This window comes from Coregonus lavaretus (genome assembly GCF_964263955.1).
Source record: "Coregonus lavaretus genome assembly, chromosome: 17".
Lineage (NCBI taxonomy): Eukaryota > Metazoa > Chordata > Actinopteri > Salmoniformes > Salmonidae > Coregonus > Coregonus lavaretus.
This window is the reverse complement of record NC_140004.1, coordinates 25,116,042-25,143,834: the sequence shown is the minus strand read 5'-3', so window position 1 is coordinate 25,143,834 and position 27,793 is coordinate 25,116,042. Positions and strand designations below refer to the sequence as shown.

General features: G+C 41.7%; 3 protein-coding genes across 3 annotated transcripts; 2 read left to right on the top strand and 1 right to left on the bottom strand.

The window, feature by feature from the left end:
• Window positions 1–463: 463 nt before the first annotated feature.
• Window positions 464–18,871, top strand: LOC311144237 (prosaposin-like). Its single transcript, XM_084180245.1, has 11 exons — window positions 464–541; window positions 4,044–4,105; window positions 9,952–10,026; window positions 13,848–13,973; window positions 14,167–14,301; window positions 14,472–14,552; window positions 14,646–14,829; window positions 15,024–15,166; window positions 17,275–17,355; window positions 17,572–17,682; window positions 17,863–18,871. Exons 1-11 carry the CDS (start codon window positions 490–492, stop codon window positions 17,896–17,898), a joined length of 1,086 nt encoding a protein of 361 aa, XP_084036371.1. The 5' UTR covers window positions 464–489; the 3' UTR covers window positions 17,899–18,871.
• A 97-nt stretch (window positions 18,872–18,968) lies between these two features.
• LOC311144667 (ubiquitin carboxyl-terminal hydrolase 39-like) lies at window positions 18,969–23,071 on the bottom strand. Its single transcript, XM_084180736.1, has 13 exons — window positions 22,888–23,071; window positions 22,472–22,544; window positions 22,277–22,371; window positions 22,039–22,175; window positions 21,658–21,810; window positions 21,313–21,538; window positions 21,089–21,163; window positions 20,855–20,922; window positions 20,532–20,720; window positions 19,874–20,016; window positions 19,624–19,759; window positions 19,394–19,480; window positions 18,969–19,261 (listed from the first exon to the last, which is right to left on the bottom strand). Exons 1-13 carry the CDS (start codon window positions 22,937–22,939, stop codon window positions 19,208–19,210), a joined length of 1,488 nt encoding a protein of 495 aa, XP_084036862.1. The 5' UTR covers window positions 22,940–23,071; the 3' UTR covers window positions 18,969–19,207.
• A 230-nt stretch (window positions 23,072–23,301) lies between these two features.
• Window positions 23,302–27,391, top strand: LOC311144668 (UPF0561 protein C2orf68 homolog). The gene is made up of 4 exons (XM_084180737.1): window positions 23,302–23,514; window positions 24,840–24,955; window positions 25,060–25,205; window positions 26,399–27,391. The coding sequence occupies exons 1-4, from the start codon at window positions 23,405–23,407 to the stop codon at window positions 26,519–26,521; spliced, it is 495 nt and encodes a 164-aa protein (XP_084036863.1). The 5' UTR covers window positions 23,302–23,404; the 3' UTR covers window positions 26,522–27,391.
• Window positions 27,392–27,793: the final 402 nt, after the last annotated feature.

Here is a 27,793-nt window from a genome sequence, read left to right as displayed (position 1 = left end):
AAAACAATTATAGATCTAACTTCATTGGAATATATCTACAACTTTTTCGAAATGTAAAAAAAATAGATCAACTTACCACAAAATCGTTTTGTTGAAATATCTCCAAAAGTTGTGATGACACAGAGGACATTTTTAGTTGAGCAAGAGCAGTGGCAGCCAGGGAAACAAATCATTTGGTGACATCTTGTGGTCTTAATTTGAATTACAAGGGGGAGCTAGTTACCCCATAATACCCTAACTCTGTTTTTAAAAATTTAAGCATGTCAACTGGTAAGGTACATTTGTCACAGCAAGCATAACATGTCACTGTGTTGTTGTTTTTTTCGACTGCCTTAACCTAAAAATAAACTCTGCCTAAATGCATTATTTCCTGTCTCTCTGATTGGCTGCGAGTCAATCGGTGCTTCCGGACTCATAGCCATTGCATAGCCTACTGTCACTTTTGTTGATACAGTGCCGACTGTAAATCATTCTCTGTCCTCTCTTACGATGGCGGTTTTACAATTTATTGTCTCGATCTTCATTGCATATTTTTGTATCGGTAAGTAGATACTAGGCTAGCTCATATATGATTCTATATTGACAGTATTTTTGGCGAATCCTTGTCAGATAATGCATCGAGACTCTGTCACTGAATGGCTGTCGCTACATTGTTTAACCAGTTACAAAAATAGACCTGGTGTATTCTGCACAAATATATCAGTTTACTCTGTGCTAGGAAGTAGTCGTGCTATTTTCAGACTTTGACCACAGTGCTTTTTTCATTAATTAGTAATGCCAGATTATGGAAGATACATTTCTGCCTTTTTCCTCTGCCTAACGTATAATTAATTAAATTAAATATTGGACCAAAAGTTCTGATAAAAAAATGTTTTAAATACAATGGTCTGAAACATGTCAGAGCTAAGTTCTAGCCCATTCTCCCAAATCGTCCTATAATAATGTTGTCACATATGCAACCGGCAGGCCCAGTTGTTCAGGAAAGCTTAACACGCACTCTGCCTCCTCCAATCAGAGCGGCTATTACTCGCGCACCTAAAACCTAACGCTTGAGTATAGCCTAAATATTTATCATTTCACTTTTTAAATGTAGTACCTTTTATATGTGGCATAAACACAACAAGTCACGATGTTTTAATCGGATTAGGCTACTTCAAAAGTCTCCTGTAGCCATGCGCACATTCATCCAAAATATAATTCCAGCATCCTCAAAATGGCTTGACATTAACTAGGTTTCCATCCAACCTTTTTATCCGAGTAAAGTAGCGTACATGTCGGATAAAAAATGTCATGGAATCATGGGAATGCATGCAGTTTATTCGGCTACAGATGAAATAAATTACAGTATGATGAACTTCACAGTTCATCACTTGAAAGTGCACAGCGATGAGGTTGATGCTCCTTTCAATAAATATGGAGGGTCTTATTCTGGTGACATGATGATCGATGCTTGGCTGCCATTTGACAAATACAAATAATCTGTTGTCCATAATAATCTCATCATGTAGTAGGCTATACCTGCACTGTATCTGAAAACTGTTGGATAGAGCGCAAATGCAAATACCAGAGTCAGCACATTCGCTACACTTTTTGTGACAAAATCATCAGTAGGCCTACAGTTGAAAATGCGATGGAAACTCATTTAACTTGTATTTTTTTATTTAAGGAATTTAAACTCAAAAGTTATTTTTATGTGCACTACGTATTGACGGACATACTTTTATCCGCAACAAGTCAATTTGATGGAAACACAACTCTGATGGGAAAATGCGCCAGGGTTTCCCTTAGCCAGTAATTGCGGCTTTTGGCCGATAAAAAATGAAAAGCCAATAAATACAATTGTATCCAGCCAAATGGTCCAAGAGAGGCTGTCTAGCATAGCCTAGACCCTGAATGCGCGCTTCAGCACCATTCTCTCACGCCTTGTATGCACTGGCCTCCGGCTGAGGAGAGAGAGAGCGAGGTACCTTGGCCTTGGCTACTGTTGATTGTGAAGATGGAGGCCTTTTTCATTGAAGTAAAACAAACGTTAGAGGAAAAAGAGTATGCCTATAGTGAAAAGCCTACAAGGGGAATTTAATATAAGTTTTAATATTGTAGTGGACTAAGATGAGAAGAATGTTGGCAAGGCCAAATGCAGTCTACTGTGTAACTCCCTATTCAGGTAGGATGCAATTTTGGAACTTAAATGTATTTATAAGCATTTGTTTTACCATTATTATTATTGTATATCATTGTTATTATTGTAAGCCTATTTATTAATCGAAACCTGTTTTTTAAAATATGCAAACCTGTTTTGTTTAATTCTGTTCAGACATTTTTATTGGCTAAATAACATTTGATCTGTCTTTTTAATTATTTAGTTATAAGTAGGTCTGTTGTAAAATAAATAGCATTAGCCTATTTCTGTCATTTGTTGGGTATGGTAGGCACTTGCCTTAGTTGGTAATTGCTGCAATATAGCCTGTTCAAACCTTTTGTGAATGTTTAAACCAGTTCGCAAGTGTTTTATTTAATTCTATTGAGCTATTTTCTTTGGCCAAATTAAGTTCAAACTGTAATTCTGTGTTTGCTACAATATAATAGCCTGCTCGTATTTTTGCTATAAACAATGGCTTCCCTTACTTTTGATATTACCCTAATAAAGTTTAGAAACTTTTGTGAAAGTTTGGTGTGGTGTGGCTATTATTAAGCTTTGGCTACTGCAAGCCTATGATATGAAGGCAGTGCGCACTGGCGCTCCAACTGACTCCGACAGTTGAACTTGCGGTCCTCTGTAGCTCAATTGGTAGAGCATGGCGCTTGTAACGCCAGGGTAGTGGGTTCGATCCCCGGGACCACCCATACGTAAAAATGTATGCACACATGACTGTAAGTCGCTTTGGATAAAAGCGTCTGCTAAATGGCATATTATTATTATAACTTGAGGTGAGGAAGAATGTTTTAGGCCTACCAGAGTTACTCCTATAATCTAACAGTATAATGTTTAAAGATTCTGAACGAAAATAAACGAATTAACCTCCTTCTGTAAGTCAATATAGCAGACGCAGTAGATATCTGATGTAAATAAATGCATGTCTGTGTTGTAGCATGCCGCCGGCATATCGCTATCTCTCTCTCTCTATCTCTCTGGGGATAGGCCTAAGCTTCTCTTCCTTTATATAGGCTATATTTGTTTTAAAATACAGTGGATACCTAAGCCTATAGGCCTATGCATGCAATGCCCTGATGCATTTGGTGCTCAAATATCCGACAGCTGAACCATGAGGTGGACAATTATTGTTGTAGTAAAGTAGTCTAAAAACGCATAAAACAATAGGCTATGAAGTTTTTATTATGCTACATATCGAAACAAAATGAATAGTGTTTTTGTAATTTGTTATAGGCTGTTTTTAAGGACAAATAAATGTGGCTCATTTGGCCAATATCCCTCGTTTATTGATGGCGCTGGCTGCGCCAAGTCGAATCTGAATGCATATGGATGTCAGGTAAATTTCTCAAATGTTCGGTAAATTAAAATCTTCCCGGTCACGTTAACCGGTGTAAAAATTTCCTAAAGGAAACCCTGAAATGTTAATAAGCAGATTTTAGAATATTCGCATGAAAATCTGTCACCAATTGGATGGAAACGTAGCTATAGACAACCTAAAGACTGTGGCAAGTGCACTAGTCCAGTGTCACTTTGATTATGCCTGCACATCAGCCATTATTGACGGTGACCCTGGAGCAACAAGGGTTAAGTGCCTTGCTCACGGGCACATCGACAGTTTTTTCACCTAGTCGACTCTGGGATTTGAACCAGCAACCTTTCATTTACTGGCCCAACTATCCTAACCACTAGGCAACCTGTCACCCATGGTGAGCAATGAACGTATTTTGACATTATAATGCTTGCAGAGCTGGTGAATGGGAGTTGGAATCTGAGCTTTCTAGGCATTAGACAGGTCTCTAATGCACAGATACTGGTTCAGACCTGACCTATTTAACACATTTTGTTTTTACTAACTAACTAAACTGTGAGTTATTCTACGGGATCTTCACAGGTGAGACCATGGTCATCGGTGAGCCTACCAGGGCCAAGTTGGACATCACACAGCAGTCATCAGTAAGATATCAATTACTGTATGCGTGAAACACCAACAGATCTAACATGAGTCTTCCAGGACCAGGTTTGATGGAGACTACAGTGAGGGAAAAAAGTATTTGATCCCCTGCTGATTTTGTACATTTGCCCACTGACAAAGACATGATCAGTCTATCATTTTAATGATAGGTTTATTTGAACAGTGAGAGACAGAATAACAACAACAAAAATCCAGAAAAACGCATGTCAAAAATGTTATAAATTGATTTGCATTTTAATGAGGGAAATAAGTATTTGACCCCTCTGCAAAACATGACTTAGTACTTGGTGGCAAAACCCTTGTTGCCAATCACAGAGGTCAGACGTTTCTTGTAGTTGGCCACCAGGTTTGCACACATCTCAGGAAGGATTTTGTCACACTCCTCTTTGCAGATCTTCTCCAAGTCATTAAGGTTTCGAGCCTGACGTTTGGCAACTCAAACCTTCAGCTCCCTCCACATATTTTCTATGGGATTAACTTACTTACTTTATTGTCCCCATGGGGAAATTTTGTTGCAGTGTCATGTACACATTTAAAGTGGCGTTAAATACAAAACAAGATTGACAATACAACTTTCAATAACAGTCACGCACCAATAAAAGTAAGAAATAAGAAATAAAACATTTAAAACATTTAAAACAAAGACTAGCCTGCTGGCCTTACGGGGTCAATGGGAACATTTGCCCGAGCTATTTAAGAGGGATATCACACCTGGCACAAATGATTGTCTCGTTCTATTTTTCCTGCTGAGGGGTGCCCTATACCTACGCCCAGAGGGGAGTAATTCAAAGTCCAGGTACAGGGGGTGACTTGGGTCTGGAGACTGGCTAGGCCACTCCAGGACCTTAATGTGCTTCTTCTTGAGCCAGTCCTTTGTTGCCTTGGCCGTGTGTTTTGGGTCATTGTCATGCTGGAATACCCATCCACGACCCATTTTCAATGCCCTGGCTGAGGGAAGGAGGTTCTCACCCAAGATTTGACGGTACATGGCTCCGTCCATCGTCCCTTTGATGCAGTGAAGTTGTCCTGTCCCCTTAGCAGAAAACACCCCCAAAGCATAATGTTTCCACCTCCATGTTTGATGGTGGGGATGGTGTTCTTGGGGTCATAGGCAGCATTCCTCCTCCTCCAAACACGGCGAGTTGAGTTGATGCCTAAGAGCTCGATTTTGGTCTCATCTGACCACAACACTTTCACCCAGTTCTCCTCTGAATCATTCAGATGTTCATTGGAAAACTTCAGACGGGCCTGTATATGTGCGGGCGCTGCAAGATTTCAGTCCTTCACGGCGTAGTGTGTTACCAATTGTTTTCTTGGTGACTATGGTCCCAGCTGCCTTGAGATCATTGACAAGATCCTCCCGTGTAGTTCTGAGCTGATTCCTCACCGTTCTCATGATCATTGCAACTCCTGTCGTAGAAATATTTGACTCAAAAGTAGTCAACTCAAAAATATATCTCAAGAGACTGGAGCTTGTGAATCCAAAAATTAGACTTTATTATTTGCGTAACAAAGCCGAGCCACTCCATGGAACGGCTGTCTCTCTTTAGCTTAGAGCTCCCTTTAATACACAAATGCATAATCATGTTACATACCATATACAGTCACTCCCCTTAGGGCAAATGATGAACTTATTTTAGTGCCACTCTACCCTTATCTTTCAACGTCCAGATGTCACATGTTGTTTACTCCAAAAGGCCATGGGCGCTTTTCCATATGAGGCCTCTTCCCTAATCTCATTATATTGGTGGCAGACCCTTTCTTAAAAACAATACACATACATACATTAATGCATGTTTACACACTGTATTGGCTATATTCCTTATTTGAGCATACATCTGGATTATAGAATGTCAATCATGTTTACTATATTTTACCTTTGACATTTCCCAACATTTTGCCTTAATGATACAAAATGTATTACCATATAATCCCCCCTTTGGACATTCCAACAATGTCCCAATAATACAAAGATTTACTTTAAAATGAATGTAAGCCTGTGCATTTACTTATTCTTAGCCTTGCCATATGTGGTTACTTTTTACATGCATATATTTAAACCAATATATATTCCTCATTGTTTGACCCATCCTGATGAGGACCCAGAGCCCAGTCAGGTATTGGATACAAGTCTGGAAGGTTTTCCTCTAAATTAACCTCCACATTTTTCTATTGTGCTTTGTAACCATGGCAGCCCATCCACCCCCAGGAACAACTCCATACAAACATTCAGAATTCCCAAATGGACAATCCATTGGTCCTCCCTTAACGTTTACAAAATTTCCCATATTCATTTACATACTTTCCTGGAGCTCCCTGAACTGGGTGTATTTCTTTGGCTGAACTAGTAACAATGATCTGTACAGTCATTTGTTTTACTGTGGTTTGGATCAACCAATTATTTTAACAGAGGTAGTATACAGCAAAAAACCATTCCCATTACTACAAGTGCCATGCCTATCATGATTGCCATCTATGTAAACATTGCTCCCCACTTCTGTATTTTAGTTATGGTTCCTGCCTGTGCAGGAATATATATTATAATCCTGTCTATATCCCTTCTATGTCTTGTTCTTCTGCTCTCTACTATTATCAGTACCCCATTCCCCTTATTCTCAGGGAACTAGTCAAGTACAGAGAAATCAATGATGAGGATATCTGGTGCGTCTTGGAGGTCTGGAATCTCTCGGCGGTCTGGAAGGTCTTGGGATGTCTTGAAAGTCTCGGTGGTCTCTTAGTCATCAGTTCCCTCACTCTGGTACAATGGTTTAGATGATACCCGATCGCACTCCCCTCTATCCGTACCGCTGTTGGTGTAACCTGGATGACGATGTATGATCACTTTAGCTTTTAACCTTCTTCCATCACTAGGGTCTCCGGATCAGCCAGAGTCCCTCTCAATCTATCGACATCGGTCTGCGAAGAGTGTCCTTCTATCAGCCTACCCATACGGAAGCTCGGAGTTACTACTGCAAAGACACATAAGCACAGACACACACAAAAGACAACAATGCTACCCAATGGCTGAGGTTGGAACACTCCTATAGTAGGAAACATGGATCTAAGTATCTGTCTCCCCCACTTTTACCATCATTGAGGTAGCCAACAACACCTGGTACAGGCCCCTCCACATAGGGTCTTTCCAGCTCTTTCTTCTGTAGTCTTTTGCCATCACATAGTCTCCAGGGCGCAGAAAATACTCAGATTCTCCTACTCAGTTGGGCAGAGTTATCTTTACCCATGAAAATAAAATTGTAATAAAGTTGTGAGACACTATATGCTACTTATGTCCTCTCATCCGTCAGGAGAAGCCTTGAGATTATGAAGCACCTGCTTCCAGCTTGTTGTAGTCCACTTATCTCATAGACAGACCTCCTCTACACCATGCCTCCTATCACAAAAACAAAAATGATTTAACCTAACCCATAACACATTATTACTACTGCTCATATCCTTAATACACCTTGCATATTTCCCCACAAAACCATTATAAAACATTAAAACCTCTGTAAGCCCAACTTCCCCCCTTGGACACATGCATCACATCGTGATTCATGTGTTCAAAAAACAAAACAACAACAATATTGCCTATCAAACCAAAAATAATAACTAAACTTAAAATGACAACACTTGAGCATATCTTTACTGAACTGTATCCCATATCACTATTCAAGAATACCCCTCCTTCAGGACGAACTCTCTCACTTCATCCTTGTCCTGTTTGGACTAATTTATATATAGGATTTTTTCCAAATTATATACTTATTTTACAATTCCTTATTATATCTAACCCCCTAATTCAGCATGCCTCTAGAATTTACAGTGCGGGTGATCAGGTCACACTATAAAGCCAGGACAGATTTCAGAGGTCATTGAAATCATTCAATGAATTGTTTCATCCAATAGTATACTACTCTTAACAACCATCAAGACATTTCATAAATGTTGTATCCAAAGTATACAGTAAGTCCTTAGTACAGCTCTTTTCAAAATAAATCACACATATTTACTCATCCCTCAATAAATAAAAACCCAAATTACATGTGTATGCCCCTTTAAAATATTTCACTTCCATCCCATCAAAAAACCCAAAATAGAAATAAAAATCCTATACAGCTAACATTTCATACTAAGTGGTTTGTTTGTAGTTATTCGAACACCATATAGTAAAACAATAAACAAACAAAAAATGGCCAGGCCTTATTTATAGTCTCAGAAAATATTTCAAAGAAAAAAGAATCACTCCCCCCTTTTTCCTGGAAGAAAAAGTATACATTTAGTTAGTTTTCATTTTGATACCTCTTAATCAGTCCACACAATCTAAATTCGAAATTCTCACTCCCTTGCCACATCTCCTGATCCCTCCTTTCCGACAACCCTCAAGAACATCACTTGTGACTGCTCCCTTCTCCTGTGAATTCCACAATTCAGCGCACATAAAACGAAATAAAATCCCATAAGACTTAAACCCCTAGGCTTTTCCGCACTGCTACCACTCAATCACCCCCAACATGCTTCGTTACCTCGAAAACTGAAATATGCTATCCCTTGCCTTGTTGGTTATACTTTCCCACATGCCTGTGGCCCCCCTTCTACCAAAATAGTTTACTAATGTGATGATGGTTTCCCCATTACCTTCTGTGGACATACCCCTTCCTTAACTATTATTAGTCCCTCTGATCTGCATTTAATCTGGACCCCTATTCTACATAGTGTATCCCTTCCTACTAAATTAACTGGAATTTGTTCTGACACTAATATACAGTGGGGGAAAAAAGTATTTAGTCAGCCACCAATTGTGCAAGTTCTCCCACTTAAAAAGATGAGAGAGGCCTGTAATTTTCATCATAGGTACACGTCAACTATGACAGACAAATTGAGAAAAAGAAATCCAGAAAATCACATTGTAGGATATACTCATACTCCACGAGGTGAGATCTTGCATGGAGCCCCAGGCCGAGGGAGATTGACGGTTCTTTTGTGTTTCTTCCATTTGCGAATAATAGCACCAACTGTTGTCACCTATTCACCCAGCTGCTTGGCGATGGTCTTGTAGCCCATTCCAGCCTTGTGTAGGTCTACAATCTTGTCCCTGACATCCTTGGAGAGCTCTTTGGTCTTGGCCATGGTGGAGATTTGGAATCTGATTGATTGATTGCTTCTGTGGACAGGTGTCTTTTATACAGGTAACAAACTGAGATTAGGAGCACTCTAAGTGAGTGTGCTCCTAATCTCAGCTCATTACCTGTATAAAATACACCTGGGAGCCAGACATCTTCCTGATTGAGAGGGGGTCAAATACATATTTCCCTCATTAAAATGCAAATCAATTTATAACATTTTTGACATGCATTTTTCTGGATTTTTATGTTGTTATTCTCTCTCACTGTTCAAATAAACCTACCATTAAAATTATAGACTGATCATTTCTTTGTCAGTGGGCAAACTTACAAAATCAGCAGGGGATCAAATACTTTTTTCCCTCACTGTATACCCAAGTCCCCTGTTAACAGTTACCAATTGTATAGCTTGTATTCTCGATTCTAGAGGATATGCCCCAGTACTTGGTTCACAAATTATTCATCCATAGATAACTCTTGGCCACATATTTCTATTAACACACCAAGCCTGTTTCACTTCTGCTTTCACACACTAGTCATTTTTCTACTTAAGAAAGATGGTTGTTGTGGTGTCCCTTTTTTCACCAGAGCTTCCAGGCCTGAACTGTACACAAGCTGAAAATCATGTGGTTGTTAGGTTAGAGATGAAAATGGTAAATTATAGTGAATCGCTGACCTCTCACCTCTCACCTCTGCCCTTCTACCAGACAACTGACATCTGCTCAGACTGCAGCCAGATCATTGAGCTATTCACAGACATGATCTCCAACACAGACACCCAGGTGAGTACCTATTCTGATTCTGCTGAAGTATGTTGCTCAATATTTTTTGGTTGTAGCCAGAGATGCAGATAACACCCTGACCAGAAAGTGTTACTTTTCATTTAATTTCTGTAGCCAGAAATACAGTTGAAGTCGGAAGTTTACATACACCTTAGCCAAATACATTCACAATTCCTGACATTTAATCCTAGTAAAAAATCCATGTTTTAGGTCAGTTAGGATCAACACTTTATTTTAAGAATGTGAAATGTCAGAATATTTATTTTTATTTTTATTTAACCTTTATTTAACTAGGCAAGTCAGTTAAGAACAAATTCTTATTTACAATGACAGCCTACACCGGCCAAACCCGGACGACGCTGGGCCAATTGTGCCCCGCCCTATGGGACTCCCAATCACGGCCGGTTGTGATACAGCCTGGAATCAAACCAGGGGGTCTGTAGTGACGCCTCAAGCACTGAGATGCAGTGCCTTAGACCGCTGCGCCACTCAGGAGCCTAATAGTAGAGAGAATGATTATTTCAGCTTTTATTTCTTTCATCACATTCCCAGTGGGTCAGAAGTTTACATACACTCAATTAGTATTTGGTAGCATTGCCTTTAAATTGTTTAACTTGGGTCAAACGTTTCGGGTAGCCTTCCACAAGCTTCCCACAATAAGTTGGGTGAATTTTGGCCCATTCCTCCTGACAGAGCTGGTGTAACTGAGTCAGGTTTGTAGGCCTCCTTGCTTGCGCACGCTTTTTCAGTTCTGCCCACAAATTTTCTATAGGATTAAGGTAAGGGCTTTGTGATGGCCACTCCAATACCTTGACTTTGTTGTCCTTAAGCCATTTTGCCACAACTTTGGAAGTATGCTTGGGGTCATTGTCCATTTGGAAGACCCATTTGCGACCAAGCTTTAACTTCCTGACTGATGTCTTGAGATGTTGCTTCAATATATCCACATAATATTCCTTCCTCATGATGCCATCTATTTTGTGAAGTGCACCAGTCCCTCCTGCAGCAAAGCATCCCCACAGCATGATGCTGCCACCCCCGTACTTCACGGTTGGGATGGTGTTCTTCGGCTTGCAAGCCTTCCCCTTTTTCCTCCAAACATAACGATGGTCATTATGGACAAACAGTTATATTTCTGTTTAATCAGACCAGAGGACAATTCTCCAAAAAGTACGATCTTTGTCCCCATGTGCAGTTGCAAACCGTAGTCTGTCTTTTTAATTGCGGTTGTGAAGCAGTGGCTTCTTCCTTGCTGAGCGGCCTTTCAGGTTATGTCGATATAGGACTCGTTTTACTGTGGATATAGATACTTTTGTACCTGTTTCCTCCAGCATCTTCACAAGGTCCTTTGCTGTTGTTCTGGGATTGATTTGCACTTTTCGCACCAAAGTATGTTCATCTCTAGGAGACGGAACGCGTCTCCTTCCTGAGCGGTATGACGGCTGCGTGGTGTTTATACTTGCATACTATTGTTTGTACAGATTAACGTGGTACCTTTAGGCGTTTGGAAATTGCTCCCAAGGATGAACCAGACTTGTGGAGGTCTACCATTTTTATTTCTGAGGTCTTGGCTGATTTCTTTTGATTTTCCCATGATGTCAAGCAAAGAGGCACTGAGTTTGAAGGTAGGCCTTGAAATACACCCACAGGTACACCTCCAATTGACTCAAATTATGTCAATTAGCCTATCAGAAGCTTCTAAAGCCATGAAATCATTTTCTGGAATTTTCCAAGCTGTTTAAAGGCACAGTCAACTTAGTGTATGTAAACTTCTGACCCACTGTAATTGTGATACAGTGAATTATAAGTGAAATAATCTGTCTGTAAACAATTGTTGGAAAAGTGACTTGTGTCATGCACAAAGTAGATGTCCTAACCGACTTGCCAAAACTATAGTTTGTTAACAAGAAATTTGTGGAGTGGTTGAAAAACGAGTTTTAATGACTTCAACCTAAGTGTATGTAAACTTCCGACTTCAACTGTACATCTAAAAAAAGCCATCTGGTCTCAGACCTCCCCCATCTTTCAGTTCCCGTTTACAGTGTAAATATAGAATATCATGTCTAGCAAAAACTCCCTTACACTACAGTCAACAGAGACTACATTATGTTGAACTCTGAGCTTAAAACAAAGTCTGCTAGAAGGATGTCAAAGTCTGCTAGAAGGATGTCAAAGTCTGCTAGAAGGATGTCAAATTGTGCATTTCACCCCTCAACAAAGTGAGCCACCAACAGTGTAACTGTATATGTACAGTACCAGTTAAAAGTTTGGACACACCTACTCATTCAAGGGTTTTCTTCTTTTTAAAACTATTTTCTACATTGTAGAATAATAGTGAAGACATCAAAACTATGAAATAACACATATGGAATCATGTAGTAACCAAAAAAGTGTTAAACAAATCAAAATGTATTTTATATTTGAGATTCTTCAAAGTAGCCACCTTTTGCTTTGATGACAGCTTTACACGCTCTTGACATTCTCTCAACCAACTTCATGAGGAATGCTTTTCCAACAGTCTTGAAGGAGTTCTCACATATGCTGAGCACTTGTTGGCTGCTTTTCCTTCACTCTGCGGTTCAACTCATCCCAAACCATATCAATTGGGTTGAGGTCGGGTGATTGTGGAGGCCAGGTCATCTGATGCAGCACTCCATCATCCTTCTTGGTCAAATAGCCCTTACACAGCCTGGAGGTGTGTTTTGGGTCATTGTCCTGTTGAAAAACAAATGATAGTCCCACTAAGCCCAAACCAGATGGGATGGCTTATCACTGCAGAATGCTGTGGTAGCCATGCTGGTTAAGTGTGCCTTGAATTCTAAATAAATCACTGACAGTGTCACCAGCAAAGCACCCCTACACCATCACATCTCCTCCTCCATGCTTCATGTTGGGAACCACACATGCAGAGATCATCCATTCACCTACTCTGCGTCTCATAAAGACACGGCGGTTGGAACCAAAAATCTCAAATTTGGACTCATCAGACCAAAGGACAGATTTCCACCGGTCTAATGTTCATTGCTCGTGTTTCTTGGCCAAGCAAGTCTCTTCTTCTTATTGGTGTCCTTTAGTAATGGTTTCTTTGCAGCAATTCGACCATGAAGGCCTGAATCACGCAGTCTCCTCTGAACAGTTAATGTTGAGATGTGTCTGTTACTTGAACTCTGTGAAGCATTTATTTTGGCTGCAATCTGAGGTGCAGTTAACTCTAATGAACTTATCCTCTGCAGCAGAGGTAACTCTGGGTCTTCCTTTCCTGTGGCTGTCCTCATGAGAGCTAGTTTCATCATAGCGCTTGATGGTTTTTGTGACTGCACTTGAAGAAACTTTCAAAGTTCTTGAAATGTTCCTGATTGACTGACCTCATGTCCTAAAGCAATGATGGACTGTCGTTTATCTTTGCTTATTTGAGCTGTTCTTGTCATAATATGGAATTGGTCTTTTACCAAATAGGGCTATCTTCTGTATACGCATTAAGAAGGAAAGAAATTCCACAAATTAACTTTTAAGAAGGCACACCTGTTCATTGAAATGCATTCCAGGTGACTACCTCATGAAGCAGGTTGAGAGAATGCCAAGAGTGTGCAAAGCTGTCATCAAGGCAAAGGGTGGCTACTTTGAAGAATCTCAAATATAACATATATTTTGATTTGTTTAACACTTTTTGGGTTACTACATGATTCCATATGTGTTATTTCATAGTTATGTCTTCACTATTATTCTACAATGTAAAAAATAGTAAAAAATAAAGAAAGACCCTGGAATGAGTAGGTGTGTCCAAACCTTTGACTGGTACTGTACCTGTGTTGATTGTTTAGGAGCTGATCCTCAACACCCTGGATTACCTGTGTAAGCGCCTCCCTGGAGGTATGGCTCAAAGCCACTGTATATCCCAGGTGGAGATGTACCTGCCCCAAGCCCTCCAGTACCTCATTGGCATACTGGTGAGTTCCTGAGCACTGCAAACATACAGAGATAGGGAGGTCTGGTTTACAGGGCTACAACATAACCATCCAAAATGTTTCTACATTCACTTTTATGATACATTCAAGGGCGACGATTTTGTGATTATACAAGAACTCTTACCTGTCTTCCTCTCCTTTATTAACACTCTTCCTCCCTCCTTCATATTTGTAGAAGCCAGGTGAGACATGTATGGTCTTGGGACTGTGTGCTGTCTGCTCAGAGAGGGGAGCACCTAAACAGCTTTCTCCTACAATCACTGACATGAAGCTGTCCAACGCTGTCCTTGACTCAGGCACCAGCCCAGAGGTGAGTGAGAGCTGAACTTTTGTACAGTCTAGGAGCAGAAGTCCCATTCATGCCCTTTTTGTTTGATTGTCAATGTGTTTGTCTTGTTCTAACTTATTTGGCTGTCAGTTAGTCATCATCTGTCTGCACTCTGCACTGAACGCTCTCTCACCATGTCATCTCCTCTCTAGGTGCAGGTCAGACCACAATGTACCTTCTGTGTTTATCTCATGAAGAAACTGGAGAGCTTGTTGCCTACGGAGAAGATTGGGGTAACCCATCCTTTTTTTCACACGTCTGCAACCACTAACACACAGACAAAAACACTTTTTGCTGGACACCCTTGTTCACCTTGAACCTTGCAGGATGCCGTATTGAAGCTAATGGGAGGAGTGTGTGGCCTCCTGCCTGCCAGCTACAAGGACCAGTGCAATGACTTCATCAACAAGTATGGCAAGGAGATAGTTGACATCCTGCTGCCGTCAGCTACCCCTTACTCCATCTGTGCATTGCTGCACCTGTATATGTTCCAGGAGACCCCCAGCATGGGTGAGTGGGGTAATTTGTTCAGACCAGGGCTCTATCCTCCTCAATCATAAGGTTATATGTGTGTGGTGGGCGGCTCTCTCCTCATCTTCCCTCATCGTTTATGCTCTCCATGGTCTGTAGATTGCCCATCTCACTTGGTGCTGCTCTTCAACACTGTAGCCCTCTGTAACCCTATACCCCCCCCCCCCCCCCAGAGATGCCCCTACCCTCTGACTGTGATTCCTGCCGTACGATGGCGGTTCTGAGCCGGCTCCACCTGGGTCTCAACGCCACTGAACCTCAGACCTCCTCTTTCCTCCAGTCTGTCTGCCTGAAGCACCCCAACGCCATCCCCAAGGTCTGCCCCTCAGCCCCTACATGTTTGTTTAGTGTATGAGAAGCCTCAGAGTTTACACAAGTTGTCACCACTACCAGTACTAGGAGTAGGCCTAAACATAGCGCTCTATTTTGTAGTCACCGGAAGAGACAGAATAACAAAAAGCTTTCAACGGTGTGAAAGGCAAATCAAATCACATTTTATTTGTCAGATGCACCGAATACAACAGGTGTAGAAGACCTTATCGTGAAATGCTTACTTATAAGCCCATAACCAACAATGTCGTTTTAAGAAAAATAAGAGTTAAGAAAATGTTTACTAAATAAAGTAAAACAAATATTTAAAAGACACAATCAAATAACAATCACGAGGCTATATACAGGGGGTAACGGTACCGAGTCAATGTGCGGAGGGTACAGGTTAGTCAAGGGAATATGTACATCTAGGTAGGGGTAAAGTGACTATGCATACAGTGGGGAAAAAAAGTATTTAGTCAGACACCAATTGTGCAAGTTCTCCCACTTAAAAAGATGAGAGAGTCCTGTAATTTTCATCATAGGTACACGTCAACTATGACAGACATATTGGAGAAAAAAAAATCCAGAAAATCACATTGTAGGATTTTTAATGAATTTATTTGCAAATTATGGTGGAAAATAAGTATTTGGTCACCTACAAACAAGCAAGATTTCTGGCTCTCACAGACATGTAACTTCTTCTTTAAGAGGCTCCTCTGTCCTCCACTCGTTACCTGTATTAATGGCACCTGTTTGAACTTGTTATCACCTGTCCACAACCTCAAACAGTCACACTCCAAACTCCACTATGGCCAAGACCAAAGAGCTGTCAAAGGACACCAGAAACAAAATTGTAGACCTGCACCAGGCTGGGAAGACTGAATCTGCAATAGGTAAGCAGCTTGGTTTGAAGAAATCAACTGTGGGAGCAATTATTAGGAAATGGAAGACATACAAGACCACTGATAATCTCCCTCGATCTGGGGCTCCACGCAAGATCTCACCCCGTGGGGTCAAAATGATCACAAGAACGGTGAGCAAAAATCCCAGAACCACACGGGGGGACCTAGTGAATGACCTGCAGAGAGCTGGGACCAAAGTAACAAAGCCTACCATCAGTAACACACTACGCCGCCAGGGACTCAAATCCTGCAGTGCTAGACGTGTCCCCCTGCTTAAACCAGTACATGTCTAGGCCCGTCTGAAGTTTGTTAGAGTGCATTTGGATGATCCAGAAGAGGATTGGGAGAATGTCATATGGTCAGATGAAACCAAAATAGAACTTTTTGGTAAAAACTCAACTCTCGTCGTGTTTGGAGGACAAAGAATGCTGAGTTGCATCCAAAGAACACCATACCTACTGTGAAGCATGGGGGTGGAAATATCATGCTTTGGGGCTGTTTTTCTGCAAAGGGACCAGGACGACTGATCCGTGTAAAGGAAAGAATGAATGGGGCCATGTATCGTGAGATTTTGAGTGAAAACCTCCTTCCATCAGCAAGGGCATTGAAGATGAAACGTGGCTGGGTCTTTCAGCATGACAATGATCCCAAACACACCGCCCGGGCAACAAAGGAGTGGCTTCGTAAGATGCATTTCAAGGTCCTGGAGTGGCCTAGCCAGTCTCCAGATCTCAACCCCATAGAAAATCTTTGGAGGGAGTTGAAAGTCCATGTTGCCCAGCGACAGCCCCAAAACATCACTGCTCTAGAGGAGATCTGCATGGAGGAATGGGCCAAAATACCAGCAACAGTGTGTGAAAACCTTGTGAAGACTTACAGAAAATGTTTGACCTGTGTCATTGCCAACAAAGGGTATATAACAAAGTATTGAGAAACTTTTGTTATTGACCAAATACTTATTTTCCACCATAATTTGCAAATAAATTCATTAAAAATCCTACAATGTGATTTTCTGGATTTTTTTTCCTCATTTTGTCTGTCATAGTTGACGTGTACCTATGATGAAAATCACAGGCCTCTGTCATCTTTTTAAGTAGGAGAACTTGCACAATTGGTGGCTGACTAAATACTTTTTTTCCCCACTGTAGATAATAAACAGCGAGTAGCAGTTACGTCAGTTTCATTGTGCCTGCCTTTGTGTTCTTTCCAGTGTGAAATGTTCACCAAACTCTATGGCCCCAGGCTGCAGAAGGTTCTGGGAAGCCAAATGGATACTCCGGATGCATGTGAGGTAATTAAACCATTCCTACCCCAGCCATAGGAGAGGTCCTCCTCTGACTCTACTGTGTCTGACACTCCTAACCTCGCCGTCTATAATCCCCAGACCACTTCTTTTCATTACTAACCATGACCAACTGTCCCGGTGACAACAGTGGTGTGATTGTGTGTAGAGTGACTGAGTCTTCTCTTAGTCAGTATATCAGCTATTTATCAATGTGTCCTCCAGAGAGCTGGTGTGTGTGTTGCTGTGAAAGAGCAGCATCTTCTGAGGAAGAACCAGTGTACCTGGGGACCCAGTTACATCTGCGGGGACTTGAAAACCGCTCAGGAGTATGGTGTAAGTAAACTAGATCTGCCATGGTTTATTATCTGATACAACAACCCAAACTACAGGTAAATAAGCAAACTAGAGCATAGTACAAGCTATGGTGTATTATCTGAAAAACATCCCTACCCACACCAATGTTTTGGTAGAGTGCATTATATCTGATCTGGTTTTATTTTCATACAACTCCAGATGGTAGACTTCTGCCTGAAGGTCATGTGGAACTAGAGCTGAGAACCACACCCAGCGATCTCCCTTCATGGATGAATCTCTGATGATTTATCTGCATTTATTAACTGCAAAATGTGTTTAAGAATTGCACTTGTTACTGACTGCACTGTTGCCTTAATACTTTTTCTGTACATTTCATTTAACAGGTATGATATTCTACTGATGAGCAATTTGAGAAAAATGTCTGTACATTTCCTTCATTTGATTTGTACTTGTTGTGGTAGGTTAATGTTGTAGCACTGAGATGATGATTTGATGTTGTCAGGTTTGATTTGCACTGTGTAGGCTGTTACGAGCGCAGTAAGTAATTAATTCAAACATACTGTAAATGTTTGAGTTAAAATAATAGTGGACCTATTTAAGCAGATATATCCACAAGTATAATACATCATTTATATTGGAAATTCATTGTGACTTTTCACTGTTGTCTGCAATAAAGTTAGGCTATCTTCATATAAAATCAGTCATAATCAGGAAAAACAAATATGGTACAGTAAATAAAATGGCAAAGTGCCTTGAAACATATATGAGTGAACATGTACCTCCTGTTGATGAGAAATCCTTTAAAATCAGTAATATGTCAATGCACTGCCTTATTTTTTTTAGTCATTTAGCAGACGCTCTTATCCAGAGTGACTTACAGGAGCAATTAGGGTTAAGTGCCTTGCTCAAGGGCACAGACAGATTTTTCACCTAGTCGGCTCAGGGATTAGAACCAGCGACCTTTCGGTTACTGGCACAATGCTCTTAACCACTAAGCTACCTGCCGCCACAGTTTAATGTACAATGATTAGACTTCATTTTTGTGATCTAAGTAAATATGCATGTGTGAGACCAAAGTATTTGTGTATACATTAGTATACTTATCCTATAATGTACTGCTTACAATATGAAAATCCTTTTGTAACCCTCACTATTTGGTCATGTCTTATTCCAAATGTTGGCATTTTATTTAATGTTTTTACTTCCTTGTTTCACAAATAAATACCCAACTCTGGCTAAGATTCTAATAAATCAACACATTTCAAAACGTGCAAAATCTCAAATAATATTAACGACTGAAAACAGACATTTCAAAGCTGGTTTATTCCACCATTTACAGTTACAAATTGAAGTGAAGAACAAAAAATAGTATACATCATTGTTTTCTCTATATCCAAAATCCTCAAATAAAATGTTGTGGTCCTCATGTGGTGGGGGCTTACCCTGAGGTCATCTTGGACAGTATCCAATTCCACTGGATACTGTCTGACCACTAGCCAGCAATCAATCTTTAAATATGATCAATGCTCATTAAATGCCTCATTCACGCCCCCGTGTGGTTAGTTGTGTCATCTTCACTCTCTCTTCTTTTCCAAATCTGGAACACAGAGAACCCACACATCAATATAATTGACAGTTACAGGGAGTCAGTAACTTATCTAGACATAAACCTGTAAATTAGAGAAAAGCATCTTGTATAATCAGTGGTCAATGTGACAATAGAACTTACCTGAATGTAGGCCTCTGACAGTGTGATCATCTGGGGCAGGATATCTGTCACCTGCAGGTCCTGGAGCTCGTACCACTTCCCAGTGCCCTTCAGCGACAAACATAGGCACACATTAGCACCAATAACTGAACAGGATGAGTATTTCTTTCACAATATCATAAAATATTGCACATCTTAAGCTTTACCAATTTTCACCAGGAAAAAGTCCTAAACATGCAGCTGTCACTTACATGATGAAGGACATGAATTCTGTATGCCCCCTCAGTGGGCTTCCCATCATGTACCACGTTGGCCACCAGGTCATAGGTTGTGTTCTTCTCTGTGACCTGTGCTTCCTCTGTCAGGTACTCACGAAGGTCTACGTTCCTGATCAAGGAGCAAATGCAAGGGGACAGTCAAAAACACACACAGAATCATAAGCCTGAGCACAATGCTAAATTACCATTGAGTACATGGGGAAAGTATGCAACAGTCACTTACGTGATGGGGAAGTTGACGATGGTGGGGTTCTTCTCCACAAAGAAGTTGTTCTTGGTGAACCTCTTGATGCAGAAGATGAGATAGGGGGGCAGCTTGAGCAACTGGAACCTCTTGAGGAAATTCTCTTTGTATGTTTTATACTCCTAAAAGCAAACAGGAGGGTTCAGAGGAAAGGTCGTAGAGGTGAGGGAAATCAAGATGTGATAAAGCACTTAAAATCTCTTTCAAACCAAAGCTGAAGTCTTGCAGGCCATCCTAAATCTTGTCTCGTTGACTGCTTTTGGTAGATTTTGCGTTTGAATGGGAGCGCTAGCTTTAAACTCGCATTTGTTTTAGTAGCCTATGCAGCGTTAGTTAGCTTGTTGCAAGTCCGAAATCTTTTCAGAAACACAACATCTGTTTGTAGATCCACCCATGCTAAATATTTGATTGGCTTGACGAGTGGCAACGCATCACTAGTTTACATCTAGACTCCACCGTATTCCACCCCTTTTTATCATCTTCCTGAGGAGAACTTCACCAGGCTTTCGAAAAAATAATGTGAGAATCCTAGGCTTCCGAGACTAGTTTTCATCTCACTTGGTGGGAGAGATGGTTGGCTTGGAGATAGGAGTGCTGTTCACCTGAGCTAATTTAAGTGTGAATTTTATGGCAGTACCTTCTCTGTGTTGCCGTTGAACTTGGCCAGGATGTTGAAGAGGGGGACCTGTGGGATGATGAGCTGCTCCTTCTCATCCTTGTACAGCGGGGCTGTGGGGAGGTCAAGGGTCAGGAAGAGGAAGGTGGTGTCAGACATCTCCTCCTGGTACTCCTCCTTCAGAAGCAGAGCCTCCTTCTCCTCGGGTGGCTGGAGAGAGAGAAAGGCATGTAACGTGGACAATTTAACCGTTGAAATATGGCATGAATATTGAAGAGTCATGAATTCACAAGTAAGGATTTAAACTTTGATATAATGCTGCAGTCTGACAATAAGCCACTTACCAAATCTGGGTGAGGAAGCTTCTTGGAGAAGATACGCATGGAACCCTGGAACACTTTGGTAAGGCTTGCTATAATGGCAATAGGAGAGAGAGGGGAAAGAAGAGGGAAATATCTTTGTTAATCTCACAGGTTGTACAGTAAGGCAGAAAAAACTGAATGACAAAGACAATGAAAACAGTTTAAGTCCTATCCTCCTTCCCAACATCATTCCCTCCACCTCCCACTGCCACTCACAGGGTTTCTTCTTGGTTCCTCCCAGCGCGCCGTGCAGAGCGTTCATGAACCATGACAGGAAGTCCACAGCATCCCCTGCAGGACAGAGACCATTCAGCAGCATAGCTTATTCACAACATAACGGGCAACACATACCAAAACATACATTTGACTGTACTAAAAACATTTTGTTCTTGAGAATCAAGGCTCTGTGCCCCACTGAATGTGTTATAATAAAACCCTACCTTGCTTGGTGATCTGGAAGTTCTTCTTGCTGCACAGCACTACAGCCTGCAACATCTCGTGGGGCGAGACATGGGCCTTGAAGTTCCGTGGGTTCCACAGCTTGCGCATCAGCTCACCGAATCGCTGCACCAGCAGGAACATGATGTCACCCGGCGGCCTACGGATGCCGCGGTAATTATCCTCTTCCAAAAAGTAGTTCCGCAGTGGGGGCACATTGGACAGGGCCTGGAAGGATAAAGACAGATCAACATGGATGATCATCACACAGGTAAAGGTTTAGCAGCATGTGAATGGTGAGAGGTCAGATTCACCAGTGGATACTCTGTGGTGGATAACAGTCTTACCTGCAGCACCACATTAGCGTAGTCATTAGCCTTGATGTTGTTCAGCCCTACGATGCCAGGCAGATAGGTGGTGCCATCATAGGCTCGATACAGCTTGCCCTGCTTATCCAATCCAGAGATGTGCTGTCTGGTGAATGTGGGCTTCAATACATACTAAACACAAAGAAAAATACATTACCACCTCTATATAACTTTAGACACATACCACTGGATTATTGTATAAACTATGGCTGAACCGTAACAATTAAAAAAACTTTATAATTCAGAACTATCGGTTTAGCACCATTCAATCAGTGCCTGTTTGAATTGATACATCTGACACTTCTGAAATGTAATTTCTTATTACAGTTAATGTGTGCACACCCATCTCCTTGGACTCACCGTGATGTCTTCCAAGGATGAGTCAATGATCTCGTAGTTATCTGGCAGACAGTAGAACTTGAGGGTGTGCAGATTGAGGAACACATGGTGGGTGAACTGCACACTGTGAGTGTAGGCATGGGACTTCAGACCTCTACCTGTAAGACACACACATTCGTTTAGGCCTAGGTCAAATAATTTCTGAACACTTCTTAGGTAGGGAGGGAACAATTTTAATCTGAAGTATTGGATAATTTACCTTGGAAGTATTTCCCACAGATTAGACAGGCATATACGTTGATGTGGGAGAGGGAGATGGAGCATAGCTTCTCAAAATCGAAGTCCAGTACACTCCTGAAGACAAATGTGTGTGTTAGAGGTGATTTACACAGAGTACACATCCGAGAAATTCCTTATCTTGTGCATCTTCCATGTTAAGGCCAGTTGACGTTACCTATTGATTGTGTCGAGGTAGGGACAATGGCGACTTCTGCCGTCCTCGGATGAACGTCCAATTTTCACAGGTACTGTATAAGACAAATAACATTTCAACAAATAATTAACTGTAGCTAAATGTTAACAAACAATGACAACAATCGTATCTAGCTAGGTAGCTAACACCAGATCGTTATTTTTTACAAGAAACATCTGCTCTGGCTAACAATAACGTAGCTTAGCTAGGAAAAACACGTTTGATGCTTGTATGGGATCTTAGCTAGCTAAAAATAGTCAGCAAGCTAGAGCTAGCTACCAACAATGTGTTTTATGCTACACGTTTAGAAATAAACGCCAACGTTAGCTTGTTACTATCTAGCTAGTTAGCTAGCAAGAGTTCGCTTATACACATTTTCAAATATGTTGGCTAGCTACCTTCATCATCGTCTTCCAAGTCAATTTCTCGCTCCCGTTTTACAGATACCATAGCGTTAATCGTTGTTATGTATGGAAAAACAGAGAAAATAGTTAACTAGCTAATGCCACTGGTGAATTTATTTAGCTAACTAGCGTGCTTGCCAAAACACCGCAAACTCCAGGCTACAATATCAGAATGGCCAACCAGAGTGTACCCCGAGTTTTGACGTTTACTCTGGTGAAAACTGAACGGTTGAGATTTAGTAATGTGGGCCTCTAAAGCAACGCAGCTTTCAAACATAGGTTATTATACAATTTAAATAACATAATTAACGAGGATTCAAAATGTGAGAAAATGATCATTTGCGGGGTAGAAACGTTATCCTATGTTAAACTATGGAAAGGCTCGTAACACCGTGTGCAATTCTAGTTGGACAGCAGCTCACTTTAAAATCTTGATTAACGTTACGATGCCGCTTGTTGTGGTGTTGTGCATATAAAGAAATACTAAATCAATTGTCAATCATCTATCACGATGGAGATTTTGCGGGATGATGAAGAACAAGAGCTCAAATATAAACGTACGGGTCGTTTGGACATGAGCCACGGTTTCTTACACCACATTCGAAGGAACCAGATCGCCAGGTGAATCACTAAACGTTCATGTTAATCTGAGCTAACACGTGGGGGTATATATTTTATCAATGTAATCAATTCTGAGAGCGTGCAGTTGTTCAATTTCGAGTGTTTTCTACATAACGTTGAAATTCATCGCTAGTACGCCAACCACTTCTGGGCATGCGCACAACGTCTAACAGAGATCTTCCCCTCCCTAACTATAACCAAAGACTGTTTATTATCTTGATAATATATACATGTGACCGCTCTAACAATGGAAATGCATGTCCTCAAAGATGGAAGGCAGGCGAGATCAGGTGGGACCATTCTAGCCAATTAGAGGGCAGATACGCGTGTGAACAACAGGCCATATAGATAGAGGACTCATCTTTGTATCTGTGCCATTATAAATCAAAATGTATTTACATTTTAGTCATTTAGCAGATGCTCTTATCCAGAGCGACTTACAGTTAGTGCATACATTAATTTTTTTCATACTGGCCCCCCGTGGGAATCAAACCCACAACCCTGGCGTTGCAAACGCCATGCTCTACCAACTGAGCTACATCCCTGCCGGCCATTCCCTCCCCTACCCTGGACGACGCTGGGCCAATTGTGCGCCGCCCCATGGGTCTCCCGGTCGCGGCCGGCTACGACAGAGCCTGGATTCGAACCAGGATCTCTAGTGGCACAGCTAGCCTTAGACCACTGCGCCACTCGGGAGATATTTGTCACGTACACAGATTTGCAGGTGCTGCGAAATGCTTGTGTTTATAGTTCCAACAGTGCAGTAAGGATACCTAGCAATACAAACAATAAGCACATAATCCAAAAATTGAAATATCAGAATGAGCAATGTCAGAGTCCGTAATATATAAATGATATTGCTCATTCTGATATACATTTCTTTACTTTAACTTTTTAGATTATGTGCGTATTGTTTGTCTTTGACTTGGGTGGCTGGAGTCTTTGACAATTTTTATAATAAATAATAATAATAATATGCCATTTAGCAGATGCTTTTATCCAAAGTGACTTACAGTCATGCGTGCATACATTTTTTTTGTGTATGGGTGGTCCCGGGGATCGAACCCACTACCTTGGCGTTACAAGCGCCGTGCTCTACCAGCTGAGCTACAGAGGATCTTCCTCAGAGACCACCAGGTATAGAAGTCCTGGATGGCAGGGAGCTCGGCCCCAGTGATGTACTGGGCCGTACGCGTACGCACTACCCTCTCTCTGTATGTAGTGCCTTGCGGTTGGATGCCAAGCATTTGCCGTACCAAGCGGTGATGCTCTCTACATGTTTTGATGGATCCTTTACACTGACTTGTTACTTTGATGTCTTGCAGAGATGACTATGATAAGCAGGTGAAGCAGGCCAATGAGCATCAGAGGCCCAGGCAAAGCACTACCCCCCGACACCCCCGACGTCCAGACATCCAAGTGTACCATCCTCGACGTGGAAGTAAGAAAACACTGCTGCTAGTATGAACTCTTCTGTTAACTTGATGGAAGGCTCTGGTAAGTGGTGATTTATGAATGTATGCATGTATGTATATGCCTCTCCAGATGGATCTGAGCCAGGAGTGGGTGCAGAGACTGAGGAGTGGAATGAGAGTGGGTCCAGTACAGAGCCAGAGACCCATGGAACTGAGCTCTTCTGGCTGGACTACCAGGCTGACTCTGGCCGTGTCACCTCCTACATCGTACTCAAGGTCTGTCTGTCAAATCAAAGTTTATTGGTCACATACATACACTACATGGCCAAGAGTATGTGGACACCTGCTCATTAACATCTCATTCCAAAATCATGGGCATTGATATGGAGTTGGTCCCCCCTTTGCTGCTATAACAGCCTCCACTCTTCTGGGAAGGCTTTCCACTAGATGTTGGAACATTGCTGCGGGGACTAACTTCCATTCAGCCACAAGAGCATTAGTGAGGTCAGGCACTGATGTTGGGCGATTAGGCCTGTCTCACAGTCAGCGTTCCAATTCATCCCAAAGGTGTTGAGGTCAGGGCTCTGTGCAGGCCAGTCAAGTTCTTTCACACCGATCTTGACAAACCATTTCTGTATGGACCTCGCTTTGTGCACGGGGTCATTGTCATGCTGTAACAGGAAAGGGCCTTCCCCAAACTGTTGCCACAAAGTTGGAAGCACAGAATCGTCTAGAATTTCATTGTATGCTGTAGCGTTAAGATTTCCCTTAACTGGAACTAAGGGGCCTGACCCGAACCATGAAAAACAGCCCCAGACCATTATTCCTCCTCCACCAAACTTTACAGTTGGCACTATGCATTCGGGCAGGTAGCGTTCGCCTGGCATCTGCCAAACCCAGATTAGTCCGTCGGACTGCAAGATGGTGAAGCGTGATTAATCACTCCAGAGAACGTGACTAAGTTAGCCGTAGTTGGCTAGCTAGCAAGCAAGGGATAAGTATGGCTACATTTAGAATGAACGACTGTGTCGCGTCCACAGATACAGAACAAAAAGACTGAATGACTGGGTCGCATCTCGTCTCGGGCAACTGAACCGATAGAACGACCAGCCGGCTTGGGTAGCAACCCTAGATTTGTGTCGGACTATATCTTGTGGAAGGATGAAATAGGATTAATACATTTAATAAAAAGAACTTTTTTAATGAAAATATGTAAATCATTATTTGAATATGTTGGTAACCCGATGTATAAAAGTGATAATGCCCTCGAAGCCGGTGTTTGGAGAATATATTGGCACGGTTTCCGGCCCTTGACTTCGTCTCGGGCCTAACAACATCCGTGCCAATATATCCTCCAAACACCGGCTTCTCGGGCATTATTACTTAAATATTCTTATGGTGTTCCTCATCCTGTTGCATGCAGTACAATGTGTCCTCGTCATGACCCCTGTGCTCCATCTGTCTCTTAGGAGGATAAGCCAGAGAGGGTGGTGGAGCGCGTAGCGGAGGAGAATGTTCTGGACTCCACCATGAGGGTGGCATTGCAGGCCCGGGTTCGAAAGGAAATGGATAAACGGCGGAACAAACGCTGAAGGAAGAGACTGGAGTTAACAGATAGTGGTGATGAGAGGGTTGAGGAGGACCCAGAAGCCTCTGTTTACCATCCAACCAACCCTCTCCCTGTATGTAAAGAATGCTAGTAGCAGAGGACTACTGTGGACCCTTATCCTGAGGGACAGAGGGACTGTAAGCCAGGATCTGAGTGACTTCACACAGCCAAGCCGTCCCATATGTGCTAGTGTACAACCATGGGGAATAGATTGATTTACAGAAGGGTAGAAATGGAGCCGTCCTCATAGCTCCTGTATTGGGCTGGCATTGGCTGTCAACCTGCTCTGACCATTGGCTGTCAACCTGCTCCAAAGGACCGAGCTGATAACAACCTGGACCCCTCTCTGAGCCACACCAGGCCCCAAAAACTGTAACCCCCCGTGAATGTTCCTTTTACACCACACAGTGACATCCTCAGCCCCATAGAAAGTGTGCTGTGTATTCTGTTTTAACAAAATGTACTTTTTGTTTATATAGATGTGGTTTAAAAATAATTTTTGGCAAAGTGCTGTTAATGGGATGACGTTGCAGTTATGCGTTTTGTTTTCATGAAAAAGTGACCATTTTATTTGCTCTGCAGGGTTAAATATGAGGTCACTGTGACTGAAGTAGTATGGTTGTTTCGTGATCAATCTACTTTGACCATTAGGCTGGAGAGCAAATATTTTGGTCGTAACAGTTTTTTGTGTTTGTGTTACAAATGTGCCGTGGTCTTTAACTTCTCTCTATTCTAATTTATTTTCGATTGGCCTATATTTTCTGAGATACTTTTATTTTTGATAATGTACATTTCTGGAGAGGTCCTTATAGTTTCAGTATTACATACTGTATATTAAATATATATATTTTCCAAAGGTGTTTATTGGCTATTTATTCCCAAAAGGTGGTTGGTTGTATACTGTATGCAGATTAGTGTACACAGTTTTGTTAAAGGTGGCCGAGATTGTATGCTCTCCTTCTCTTACTCAGTTCCAGGTCAATGTTTTAATTTACGGCCTGGGTGATGCATGGTGATGGGAGTACCATTAGTGTGGGGGAGAAGGTCATTGTCATGGTTGAAATTCCAGATGCTGTGCTTCATGCAATCTTAAATGACATGGCCAGATTAGACTCTAGCACAGGGCTCTCCAACCCTGTTCCTGGAGAGCTACCAACCTGTAGGTTTTCACTCCAACTGATAAACTGAATCAGGTAAATTGCAACTGGGGTTGGATGGAAAGTCCTGCTCTTGTGTATGTTATGGAGTGAACAGA